The sequence below is a fragment of the Solea senegalensis genome, linkage group LG4 (genome assembly GCF_019176455.1).
Source record: "Solea senegalensis isolate Sse05_10M linkage group LG4, IFAPA_SoseM_1, whole genome shotgun sequence".
In the NCBI taxonomy this organism is placed as follows: domain Eukaryota; kingdom Metazoa; phylum Chordata; class Actinopteri; order Pleuronectiformes; family Soleidae; genus Solea; species Solea senegalensis.
Genome location: NC_058024.1, coordinates 5,791,908 through 5,805,668, shown reverse-complemented (window position 1 = coordinate 5,805,668; position 13,761 = coordinate 5,791,908). Strand labels below are relative to the sequence as shown.

At 41.3% G+C, this 13,761-nt stretch overlaps 1 protein-coding gene across 2 annotated transcripts in view; it reads right to left on the bottom strand.

Moving 5' to 3' along the window:
* Positions 1-13,761, bottom strand: part of cdh4 (cadherin 4, type 1, R-cadherin (retinal)) — a 240,352-nt gene that overhangs the window by 23,320 nt on the left and 203,271 nt on the right. For both annotated transcript variants that reach the window (XM_044024562.1, XM_044024563.1), the window contains exon 9: positions 5,279-5,416. In XM_044024562.1, the coding sequence (XP_043880497.1) occupies positions 5,279-5,416 (138 nt within the window). The remainder of the gene's footprint in view (positions 1-5,278; positions 5,417-13,761) is intronic.

The following is a 13,761-nucleotide window of genomic DNA, read 5'->3' as shown; positions in this document are numbered from 1 at the left end:
TGACGAACATCGCACTAACATAGCACATTCAGGCCCATGTGGTGAAATGAATAAAACATGTGTCTTTTATTTTAATTAGATGCAATATATCAGCTTGGTTTACGCCCCCACAAGCAATTTCACTTAATTAGTGTGCTACGGTTCTCCCTGTGCCTCCTGTAGAGTGCTATGAATTCTTCTCGAGTCTGTAACACACAAATAATTACTGAACTACTCTCCAAGTGCAGTTGCTTGAGTGGGAAGCAAAACAAAAAAATACAAGACAGCAGTGGAAAAAGGCATCAGAACAATATCTTTGCTGTGGGTGTCGATGTGAAAGTGTGGTGATGCGAGAGAGGAGCAACAGGAATATTTTTTTGACTCACGTCTCCTCATTACCACCTTTGAGTCACACGTCAGAACCTGTGACAGACGGTGAGCCAGCATCTACTGCTCTTTTAATGACCTCAAGCATCTCCATGAATGGCTTTCCCATACAACGTTCCACTGCTTGTTGACGCAAATCTCAAATCCGCCAATCACACGCTGGTGTCCTCTGCACGTGCAAAGCTTTCTGTGCTTTCACTGCTCAATATTACCGAGACGAATCCCAGAAAATCAAACATGTCAGCGATTCTGTCGGTAGGTCGCAAGGTTCCTCGTCGTGGCGTGAGATCAAACTATTAGATTTTCGGAGTCAAGGGGTCCTGAAACCCTGCATCTACTGGATCGGCTAAAATCAGGCTCATCACATGTGTGACATGCAGTAGAGATCCTGAGGATGTTAAGAGTCTTCAGGCACACCTGCTCAACTGCTCGTTTATACAAATATCTAATCTCTATCTAAGCTCAATGTATCTAGGGAGGCGGACCAAGTATCAGAATGGAGAAGAAAGGTGATTTAGTTAAAGCTGTGCTTCCGACTGGTACAGTAAGGTACATATTTTTTACCTTAGATTTTACCATTCCAAACCGTACCACACTGTACCAAACCAACTTGTACCATAATGAAAAAACAATTTAATTTGCTTTGAAAATGGCACGGTTGGTGTAGTGGTTAGCACTGTTGCCTTTGCAGCAAGAAGGTTGGAACAAGGGCCTTTCTGCATGTTCTTCCCGTGTGGGTTTTCTCATGCTTGCAAGGATGCAAGGACGCAAGGAAACATGCAAGGATTAGGTAAATTAGACACTCTAAATTGACCGTAGGTGTGAGAGTGTTGTTGTTTGTTTCTATATGTGTCCCTGCGTTGGACTGGTGAGCCGTCCAGGGTGTATCGCCCTATGTCAGCTGAGATTGGCACAGCTTGCCCCGCGACCCTCCTGTGGAGGACAAAGCGGTAGATGATGGATGGATGACATAGTTGTTAGTGGCAGACACGCTAATCTGAGTATTTCAGAAACGGTTGATCCACTAAGAGTAACGCGTGACTATATCGAAGGTTTACGGAGAATAGTCCTAAAAAGAGAGAATGTTCAGTGTGTTCAGTGTGTTCTCTGGGTAAAAATGCCTTGTTGATGCCAGAGTTTGTGAACACACAAGTCAAACTGCAGCAGAAGACAACACTCGCGCCTCTGCCACTATATGAAGTGTCTTCTGTACCTCATAAGTGGCCAGAAAGTGTACATAAATGTGCACGTCTCTTCATTGTGTGCCGCGTGTGTGTCAAAAACGTGTCTGTTGGAGCGTAGCGTGTCCGTTTCTGGCTGACAGGAGGACTCTGGTCCAGAGCTTCTCCCAGTTGACGAGCGGTGACGGAGCCAGCTCCTAAAATGTGGACAGAGCACCTCTGAGCGGAGCAGCAGCCCCGTTCATTGAGTCCTACCCCTGACAGCTGGGGAACTCTTATCAGAGAACGCGGCTGGAATTGTACTCCACACACACACACACACACACATGCTGATGACGGCCCCGCTGAGAAGACAGGGATCACAGCACATGACGCTGACACCACTGCCTCTCACTCTGCCTCTGAGCCTTGATGCAGACAGCATTTGTCTCTCTCTCTCTGGAATCTCAAAAATACAAGGGGTCACATGGAGGAAAGCTATGATGCAGCCTATATAGGCCTGTCAGGCAGCGGTCAGGGATTTAACTCTGTCCTGCAACCAAGCTTAGGACAGAGAGTCAAGATACTGCCAAACAGCCCGAGATGTGTGCAAAGTTTGACAAATCTAGCCACTTTCAGACTGTAATGTGCCTTAAATGAAGAAATACAGGACAGACAAGAGACAAATCTGGCCCACATTTGAGAGAGCTTTGTACAAATTTCTGTCAAAAAGAAAGGTTAACTTAACATGACTCATATTTGCACACACACCAATCTGTGATGGTGAATTTAACTTCTGTATTTAGCCCATCCTTAAAACAAACCAGTAATCAACACAGGAGCAGCTAAGGTTTCATGCAATCCATTGTTTTACTAAGCTGTCGTATCTTGTTAAAACTGTTGGATATATTTTTTTCCTTGTGTAAAACTTGCTTGTCAAGATTATTTTTCTTTCTAGGGCAAAGCATAAGAACAATTCCCCAGAAACAGGCTTATTTGACTTTCTTGAAAATCAATTTTTGCGGTGTACACTCTCCATTAAAAGCATCGGATTTCCATTGCTGTTTCTTTATCAATTACTCCTTGCGGTCTAACAGTTAACTGATATGAATCAGTAATTGGTTGTGGAGGAAAAAGACAAAACTGCATCGATACACCAGTGTTTTGGATGTAAATGTACCGTGAGCTGATCGAAGGCCCGTCCGCTCATGTTATGCATCGGTTCAGAGGAGCTGTGATTCTGTTACTTCCTCGCTACATTGTCTCAAATCTCTTTACAGACACTTCAGAGACTTTTGCTTTTTGCTCACAAGACTTAAAGTTTAATCTTCATTTTACTTTCACGTTACCTAACCTCTCAAGTCCAAATGATTTGGCTGAAGCTCTTAAGACATTATGAAATGAGAATATGGATGTCTCTGAAATGCTTTTTTATTTTAATATTATATGACTTCAAAAGCTTGCTCACTAAGCTGAAACAGAACTGTGTCAAATCTATTTTTTGGGGTATTTTTTTCTTCACTTTATATCGCTACATATTTACAATGTCAAAAACGGATCTCAGAAATGATTCATGTGTCATACGTCAAGCACATCACTTCCATTTTTCTTCGAATGTCCTCTTCAAGGGCTTTCCCGTTCCAAAGCATAATGCACTGTACTTGTTCCTTAATAAATAGCATCATATCACCAGTATCATAGCCCATGTATCAAGATACATATCAAATCGTCCACTAAGGAAGAAATGCACATGCCAACCTCTTATGACGCTTCTCCGTTATATAGATCTAGCACTATCGGCTCAACGAATAATATGGAGGGCTACCATATTAACATTTTATGCAATTTATCATTTAAATGATGAATATTATGCGTTCAATTGCATACACCTTGATTCCAGTGCTTACTCTTAATGATTATCACACTTTTCATAAACCATATCAATGATATTTTACGAAGTGATCATATGGATACACGCAAGGGATTTCATACAACGTGAAGTTATCCTAGGAAAACAAAATATGGAACATTTTTATTTAATTAAACTGTCTCTTTCTGTAAGTTTTTCACACACAAACACACACACACATTTTGTCAGCCATTAAAACTGTGCAGGCACCTTCTTGGCTGCCCACGGGCAACCAGGTGCTCACCGGGCACCATTGAACACCACTGGGATAGTACTTGGTGCTTTTTTTGGTACCTGCTCTGCAAGTTTCCAAGTGAGCTAGACTAAAATGTGAGGTCAAGAGACTGCCAGCCGCTCATTGGTCAGAGAGCGTCATCACTGGAAGAGTTATGAGCGACGTCCGACATAGGAATCAAACAGAACAATGGCGAAATGTAGATCAGTTAAAAAGACTTAAAAATCCTGAAAACATACGTTAATCTCCAACATTTAGCAAGGACATTTCGAACAGTTGCTGTGAAGTGATGGAAAATGCCAAACTGAGGAGCGTGGGGCTGAGCAGTGCTAGAACTGTATCATGGAAAAGTGCCATTGCAGAGACCCACACACTGTCAAACACAAACAACTCCGTGCTAACCACACATAGTGCTACAGCAGAGCGGGGCCAGCTGCAGCCTGGCTTCCTGTCAGACCGATGTGGAGGTATCAGGGACCAGGGCCAGATGCCTGCAGACAAACGCTGGCCAGCAGAGGCCCTCGCTGGCAGTGCAAACACAGAGGGGAGGATCTGGACTGATCTCGATCACACTTTCAGTCACGGTACTTTCAGTCTCTGTCTGTTTCTCCATATGCTGCATGTGGTTCTCAGCTGTCTCTAAAAAGCATATTTTACATGCAATCACACTAAAGCTGATTTAAAGCTCTCTTTGACAGTGAGCGGGTCATGTATATTCACTCTGTCTGACAATAATAAACACTCATGCACACAACTACAGTGTAAATACTCATACGGGACAGGGATATTTATTAGTAGTATTAATTATGAGTAGAGCGGAAAAGCTGAATCCAAATTTACTTTAAGAGAAAGGTCCTCCTGATTTTAAAGGTGCAGTGTGTATGAATTAGTGACATCTAATGGTGAAAATGAAGATTGGAAGAAAAAGGAGGACGACTCCACTCTCTCCACTCTTCCCAAGCGCGTCAGGAAACTTCTGCTTCAAAACGCCAAATGCACACTCAGGCTGGTTTTTGTGTTTGTGCAGGAGCCAAATATACATAATATAAAAGGTTTATTCTAAGGCACTTTTACAAACATACCTATAGGCAGTATATCCGACTCTTGCCAATAAACTTATACACTGGATTATATTTTGACCTCCAACACAAACAAACAAAACCAAATACAAGAAAAACACTATTTCAAATTAACATAATCATAGCAAACCACACAATAGTAATAAGACAGCTAGTCTTTCAGTTTTAATAAAGACCTGTTAAATAAATAACGCTGAAAGACACTGAATGAAAGAACCGGAACCAGGCTTGGGATTTCAATGAAAAACAAAACTAAATTCTATCCCTATAATAGGCCTATTGTCCTCTGTTTATAGGCAGTTGCACAAACAACCGTCAAGCCTTTAATAGAATTATTGACTCTTTTTTGTAACAATGGGACTCTTTAATAATAAATCTCACAAGAGAAGACGGAAATAAAAGAGACTTCCCTACCTTCAGTAAAAAAGAAAACATCCACAACCCTGCCTTCCTCCCTCTAATCATTTTTATACACTCCCTCGCACTGACCAATAAAAAGCCAAAGGTCTTAGTCTTAGTATGGACTTACCGTTCTGACTGTCAGCTCGGGTGGATTGTCGTTGATGTCAGTAATGGAGATCAGGGCTGTTGCTGTGTTGGACAAGCCAAAGTTTAAGTTTCCCTCCATGTCTGTGGCCTGGACTATGATGGTGTACTGGGACACTTTCTGTACAAAAGAGACAAGGGAGAGAAAACAGAGACTGGTAAATCAAATACTGCTGACGGAAGAAAAAAAAAAACATGGGCAACACATGGAATCAACACATAAATCTATCATCCGTGTCACACGGCGAGTCTTGTCAATCAATAAACAAGTGAATGCATGAATAAAATCCCAGCCATGGCCACACATCTTTCCTTTTTCTCTAACGGAACGACTGGAGACTGTCAGAGCGCTCGTTCAATAACGGATGAAGTAAACAACACAGCACACAGCACATATCCACAAAGAAGGAGGAATATGTTGGAAGAAGGCCCATCCATTATTGCCACAGACACAGATCATCCCACATTTTGATATTAGCATGTAAAGACATACCAGGACATACTATCATCAAATGAGTCAACTTCATTTCTATAGCACATTTAAAAACAACCAGGGTTGAACAAAGTGCTTTACAAGGGAAAAGGTACAATAACAAGGTACAAAGAAAGAGCACAAAACACAATAAATCAAGTAAAAGAGTAAAATAGTAAAATGGTATAAGTCTAGTTAGATCCCTCCGGATAAGTAAGTACATTTTATTTATAAAGCACTTTTCACAGATAAAAATCACAAAGTGCTTCACAATAAAATGAAATACACATAAAATATCAAATAAAGAATAATAACAAAATACAAAGAACAGACAGTCATATAAACCCTCACTGTTTAAAAAGCGTGGTCTTTTTAAAGGTCAACACAATTTAAGCAGCACATTATAAAAGGTAAGTTACAGGTTGGAATGATGGGTCCCCTCTTGTTTGGTTTGGGGCATCAATGTTCTCAGTGTTCTCATCCTGAAGTGAAGGCTAGAAAGAAGAGGTGGGTCTTTAAAAGTGAATTAAAATGTTCGATTGTGGGAACAGATTTAATTTGAAAGGCTAAGCTATTGTTATAGGTTATTTGGCCTCAGACAAGTACGACAGTGCCAGTCCATGAAAAGCTTTAAAAACCAACAACAAAATATTTAAGAAAAAGTGTCAAATATAACAATCTGCATCACAAGATTAGAGGTAACTTATATCAAAGATGTAAAAAAATCATAGCGTGTCTCATAATTTTGTCTGGCAACCCTCCAGTTACAAGCCCAATTCCTTTCCTCTTGGCCACCGGCTATGCAAATAACTTGATGTCTGTTTTCATTAATGACCGGCTACAATACAGAAAGTATATCCAAATTAAAGTAGCAGTATTTAGAAAATGTATCATATTGAGTCATAAAATGACAATGTTCTCCAATATAATAATAATAATAATATTCATTTGCATTGCAGTACCCGTTTAAAACTCTAGTCTCATATCTTTGGTCCCTTTAAACTGCATGCTGGGCACGGTTGCCAAAATGATTAATTGCATGAAGTGTCTGCACACCAGTTGTTGCTCCCAAAAAAATCATTAGATTTTTTTTACCATATGTCTAAAGAAGGGTTTGGGCCTGAAACATCACCTTGTTGATATTTTTTATTTTTGGGAGCAACAGCTGCTGTGCTGACGCATTTTGCTATTTGGCAAGATAACTTATAATGCTCTACTAGCCTCGGCACGGCTAAGTTGCGTTTCCATTAGCATATTACCTGGTATCAAGGACTTTTTTTAGTTAGTACCTGCTCCGGCGAGGTTCCAAGAGCACTGAGTAGGTCCTTGTCAGGACTAGTAGTCCTCATGGAGACCAAAACCTGGTGCCAAACTGGTGCCAAATTAGATTTATTTAGCTTAGGTAATGTGTAGTTAGGTTAATATGAGGCATTACCACATTATGGTTAAAGTTAAGGATAAGGCTTTGTTTAGACTGTCTCAATGAAAGGCCTTAAAAGGATAGCAGCACAAACCTGTGTGTGTGTGTGTGTGTGTGTGTGTGTGTTCCCATCCTGACAGTATTAGCCTCTCTGTTTTGTGTTCTCCTCCTATTAATCCATTTGGCACAGGCTTCCATTGTGTCAGAGAAGAGAGGGAGTAAGGAATAATAGGCGTCAAGGACAGGCCAGTGTTCACCACACAGGGCTCGCTGCTCTGCTTAACATTCAAAATGCCTCCTATTGACAGTGGGATGTTCATTTGTTTCCAGGCTACTTTTATCGAATTTGCTTCAGGGTCAAGCTTCCATAAAACTTGACAGCCAGTGGCGAAGATGACTGCCTGGTGGAAAGAGATCAACCCCAGCAGACAGCTTGCACATATACATGGGCCAGTTGCTGCTTCCTTTATTTCTTTTAGCTGTGTGTCTTTTTTTTTTCTCCATTTTTTCCCACCTCTGGTTCACTGTGTGCTCTTTGTTAACTGGCATAATGCGCTTCTTTTGATCTCTCCCTATCTTTCTCATCACATCTTTGTTGCTCAGTGTTCTCTCCGCCTGTCTGTTTTCTCTTTGTCTCTCGCTTTGCCAGTCTTTCAGCAGTCTCTGAGCATCTTTGTAGAATCTCCTCTCTCGCTCTCTCTCTCTCTCCCTGTTTTTTCACTTGTGAAGGAAACAGTTCATTGTTAGATCAGTCAAACCACTAATGCCAGCTAAAGCATGCGAGCAGAGTCATTTAGCATCTCCCCAAGTCACCATGAAGAGTGCAGACATGTTAATCTGCACCAAACCAATCCTATTAATGAAAACTCAATACTGGCTGCCCTTTATTAGACTCATAATGAAATATCAATAGCATCTCTCCTCACAGAGCGCTTCAGTAAATAAAACCTTCCATGAGCGTGTCTCTCTGCAGACTCGTTTACAGCCAGTCACATGCATCAACCGAGAAACGGCACCAGACTCAAGCTGTCATGGGATGCCTTTCTCTTAGGTCAGGTGGAAAGCAATGGCTGGAGTGCAGCACAGCCAGCAGGTGGAGCTCTCACACAGCAGGGGACGTGGCTAACGTGTCCTCTCCTGCAGGACGACATCACACATCTGAGGGCAGTTGTGAGTTTATGGCCCTGCTAGTGCTCACATGCACTCCGGTGAGTGGTTACATCAGGTATACATGGGCAAGCACACACACACATAATGCTCATTATCCTAACCTTAACCATCACAACCAAATGCCTAACCCTGATCTTAAACCTAACCTATGCAACTATTTTTCAAAGGACAATGCACTGACTTCCATTCATTTAGAAAGCCTTAAAGCTTTAAAACCGGGCGTACCGCTGACGATGCTTTGGCACAAGCGCACTTTGCATGAGTGTAGTTACGCAACGGTTGGTGCTATCGGGAAAATTCCGACAGTTTCTGAAAGTTGAGAAGTTGCACGTCCAAGCCAATTCTCAGGAAGCCGACAAATCGGTGTCCTTTTTGGCGCCAGAGAGGAAAGAGTTGGAAAAAACGCCTGTACATAGTTCAATTTTTTGACCTGTTTTTGCACATTGACAGACAAAGAAACACTGAGAGACTAAAAAAAAAATGCTACTTTACTGTTCAAATTTCTAATTTAACACGTGTACAACAGCAGTGTTTCGCTAAATAAACCTTTTTATTTTCAGTATTTTGACATGCAGTAAATTGTAAATAACTGCCAGATATTTATCAGAAGTTATTTTGGATAAAATGAGCAAAAGCACTTACTCACAGGAAATGTTCTGGTCATTTTATGGTTAAAATAAGCAAAAAGTCTAGGTATTAAAGGGTTAAGTCTACGTGTTAACCCTAACCTTAACCATCACCAGTCAATGCCTAACTCTAACCCTAACCTTAACCATCACAACTAAGTGCCGAACCATAACCACCTGACCCTAAAACCAGACCTTAACCCTCCAGACAACCTCCAGACAAAATGTCCCCACACAGACAGGTTTGTATGGTTTTTGGACCTCACATGGATATTAATACATGTACACACACACTCACTACTCTCCAAAAGTGGCTGTCACTTAAACAGCCACTTAAAGCGCTCTCTAATGGGTCCTATAGAAATGCTGAACAGAACATCTCTGTTACATTGGCAGAAAATACTGCTTCTTGTCTGACAACCAACAGCCCAGACTCCCTCACAGGCCTTGAGCCTCGCTGAAGCTAAATGCCATCAGTGGCTACAAAAACACCTGCACACAGAGCTCTGCCAAAAGTAAAAGCCAATGCCTAGTGTTTTTTTCAGGGGGTACGAATTAGGTAATTTACTACCCAGGAGGAGGAAATGAGAAAATGGCTTTGAGACATCAGTGTTAGTGATTGTGCGTGTTAAGACGAGCAGCACAGATTAAAAGAACAACTTTTCTTTGTTTGTAAGAGAAAGGACTTCCGCTGCAGAACACAGGACAGGAATGATGGTCACAGCTGGTCAACCAATGTCAAACTAGCAAAGAGTGTGTGCACGTGCAGTGGTGAATTCATTATACTCGAGCTGAGTGTGCATTTTCACAAGACCACTCAAACATGGGTAAAGGGGGAGAGAGAGAGAGGGAGAGAAGGCGAGAGCGACCTGCACTTTATTTGTGTTGTTTGTAGATTGTGTACTGGCCTGCAGGGATCCGACTGGCCGCAGTCATTAGCTTGTCACTTACAATCTGTCTCAAATGGCCGGAGACTCCACTCGCTTGCTCTCCCTCAGTGACTCTCAGTGTCACTGACCCCCTACAACAGTTTTCAATTCAGTTCAGCCGAGATCACTTCAATTAAATTTACTCAGTTTGATTTGACGCCATTTCCATTCCATTAGATCTTCATTGAGTTCAATTCACTTCAATTTATTTCGATTTCGTTCGGTTCATTTACACATCCGACGAGTGAAAGGGAAGGTCTACGAGACCGTCGTGAGGCCCGCTATGATGTATGGCTTGGTGACAGAAAAAAGACAGACAGGAGGCGGAGCTGGGGGTGGCAGAGCTGAAGACGCTGAGAGACCAGGATGGACAGGATCAGAAATGAACATATTTGAGGGAAAGCTCAGGTTGAATGGTTTAGAGATAGTAGGGCAGAGATAGAAGTAAGAGAGACAGGGGGGTCTTGCGAAGTCTTGGGTCTCGAATTGCTTCACAACACAACGCTACACACATACACCCCCGCCAGGTACCGGCTATAAGATCAAGGCAGCAATAGCATTACTTTAGACATTCATCATGGCAGAGCCAGAGGAAAAAAGAAGCAGAGAAAACTCTGCTGTCAGCGGAAGCGAGGAAGAGGAAACGGCTGTCTGAGCGAGCGAGGGGCCCCACACGACTAAATCGGACCAGCTTTTCCGAAATGGTGAGAATTGAAAAACACAGAAGCATGCAAAACGGACGCTCAATAGATCTCAATAGACCAGGCACACAGCAACTTCACTCTACACAGGAAAAGGTTTCATAAATGTCAGGTACACATTCTAATTATTCACATTCTCAAAGTGAAACTGCATAATGCAGAGACATTATACCACTTTCTTTCCTTTTCATTTGCTTGTTAATGCAAATATCTAATCAGACAATCACAATGCCGCAACTCAATGCACCAGACATGTAGACATGGTCAAACCAACCAAGCGAAAGTGCATTAGAGTGGGGAAGAATGTTGATTTAAGTGACTTTTACCGCACTGTGGTTGATGGGCTTGTATGAATATTTCAGAAACTGCTGATCCACAGTGATTTTCACTCACAAGCATCCAGAGTGCACGGACAATCGTCCAATAAAGAGGAAATATCGAGTGATCGGCAGTTCTTTGAGGGAATATGCGGAGAAAGAGCGGACTGCCTTGAAATGATAGAAAGGCAACAGTCACTCTCAACGGTAACTCTAATAACCACTTGATACCACATGTTGAGCGTTGAAGCAGGTGGCCTACAGCAGCAGAACACCACACTGGTCACTTCTTATAGTGTTCTATATAAGAACCCACTTTTTAAAGATGGCAAACTATCATTACACCCTTATCTTTAATCCTAATATCATTCCCAAGTGGCGAACTGTCTTTGATGTACCTAATAAAGTGGCTGGTAAATATTACGGTATATTATCATTCTTTTACACTGTTAGTGCTGTTGAAGAAATCGATATTGCAATACGTATTATAGTTTTATTGGCCAGCCATAAATAGCACACAGTTCCTGTTTTATATTTCGTGGTTCGAGGATTGTTTTGTTTCCATCCTCATCACAAATCATTTTCTTCATTCCTTGCAGGGCTGCATCTCAGGTTAGGCTGAGGACACAGGCAGCTCATGACTGTTTTTGAAGACAGCACGTGCAGAGACAGAAAGTCGTTGCAAGCAGTGCACGGTTTTCTAAAAGGCTTTAGTCTGAATCCCACTGTCGAGACATTAGCCACGTGGGTAAATCTCAGATGTAAACACTGCAGTGTCTTGATTACGTAGCCTCCACATTTATACACACAGCTCAGAGTCACATATTGAATAAATAAGGGCCGATGAGTCACAACGCGCCTGAAACTGCGGGAACGAATCGCACAGACCGGGTGAGGCATTTAGTTAAGCATCCAACTGAGCACGACAATACAAAACACAAACAGGATTAAGCAAATATGAGAAAGAGGAACACGTTGCCAGACTTACTGGCCCCAGAATGTTACAAACAACTCCGAGCAGCACAGACGGCAAGCAAATGACTTTTTCTACATGATCCTTTTCTTCAAAGAATGAAAAACAAGAGACAGGCATCTGTGAAAGCTGTCCAACACTTCCATGAATCAAAGCCTTAAAGGTACAGAAGGCAGGATTTTTTGGGGGCAATTGTTAAAACTGTGGAAACTAATTTATATTCCATTCAAATCATTATGAAATGAATTCTGATGAATCCTTTCAGCTCAACACGAACACCGTCTTCCTAGGGTGATAATACGATGACGATATATAATGATATATGGAACATTTCCTCAATATAAAAACAAGATACACTCCGTAGAACATCGGTTAGAACAACAAAGAACCCGAACAGCCAATGTCAATGAGAGGAACGGAGGTTTGAATAGCTGCAGCCACGTCATGTGAGGTTAACGCACACAGTGTAAGAGAAGCAGGGGGAGGCATGAGTGCTAATGTTTCCAAGACCGCAGCCACGCGACAGAAGTGAGAGTGAGTCACAACAGAAAATCTAAATTTCCCTCAGACAATTCTTCCCCTGCTATACACAGACTACAGAGAGGGTTGGTTGTTTTTTTTTGCTGGGTTAGTTTGCCAAAAATGTTATCTACTTTGAGCTCTACAAAGATAAAAGACACAGCATGAAGGTAGTTCCTGATTTTAACTTAAGTTAAGTTCACTGTATTTTGTTCTCCTGTAAAACTTGAAGCTTTGAAGCTGTAAGTATTAAATTTTTAGTTAATAGCCTGTTTTATTGATTTAAATTGACAGCAGGACATAGCTACAATTTTAATGTCCCACTTGCACAAAAAATTCAACCAAAATAAACTTTTCCAATCCCTACATTTCACTTCATAGTGAAGAGGAAACGTTAAGCACTATCATGATACAGTATATATCAATATTTGGAAAAAAAAAAATAGTATATCGTAATAAAATCTTTTCCATATCACGACTGTTCGGATCTCATTTCATCATCATCAAATTTCCAGTGCTGCACACAGAAAGAGATTTATTTTATGCCAAGACAGATGGAGGCAACAACATCATTGTGCTAGTGAATCAAGACGGCTACAAACAGATTGAGGTATGACTGAAAATACAGAGAAGTGCCCAAGTTTCAGAAGTGAATTTTACTGCTTGAAAAAACGAGTTGTTCGACAGTATGCCGGGATATATTCTCCTTACCCCCGCGCTGCTGCTGTATACACACAAACACTCACTCATGCAGCTCTGACAAATTTGGTTGATAGAGCCTGTCAAACGTTACTCACATTTCATTTCCATTCCACACAACACCTACATAGTTCACATTCAGGGCCTTTCTGGCGCTACAGCAGAGACAAAAACTTTGAAAGAAAAAAAGAAAGCATCAAAAAGAGGGTGTCAGAGGCAGCTAAAAGTTTCAGAGATGGAGATATTGCCTCGGGTCATCTGTCACGCATGAAAGGAGTACGTGCTAGTAGATTATCAAGGAGCGTCAATGGGCAAAGTTTCATGTAGAGTAAACAAAATCAACACGCTTTGATTGACTGTAAAAAAAACTTTGAAAAAGTTTAGTATTTGACTCAGGTAAAGCTCAAAAAGTATCATTTGCAAGAAAAGGGTGGAAGATGCATCTTCCATATCCACGTATATCATGATATAAATATTTCTGTAGGGCTGGGTGATTTGGCTTATACATAATTTCTCAAATATTTAGGCTATATATCATGAAACTGCACACAGCGAAAATGTTGTCGATTTCGTGTATTTTTTTATTCAACTGTATAACATTCAAGTTATATTTTCTGTATTTCATTAATTTATTCAATAT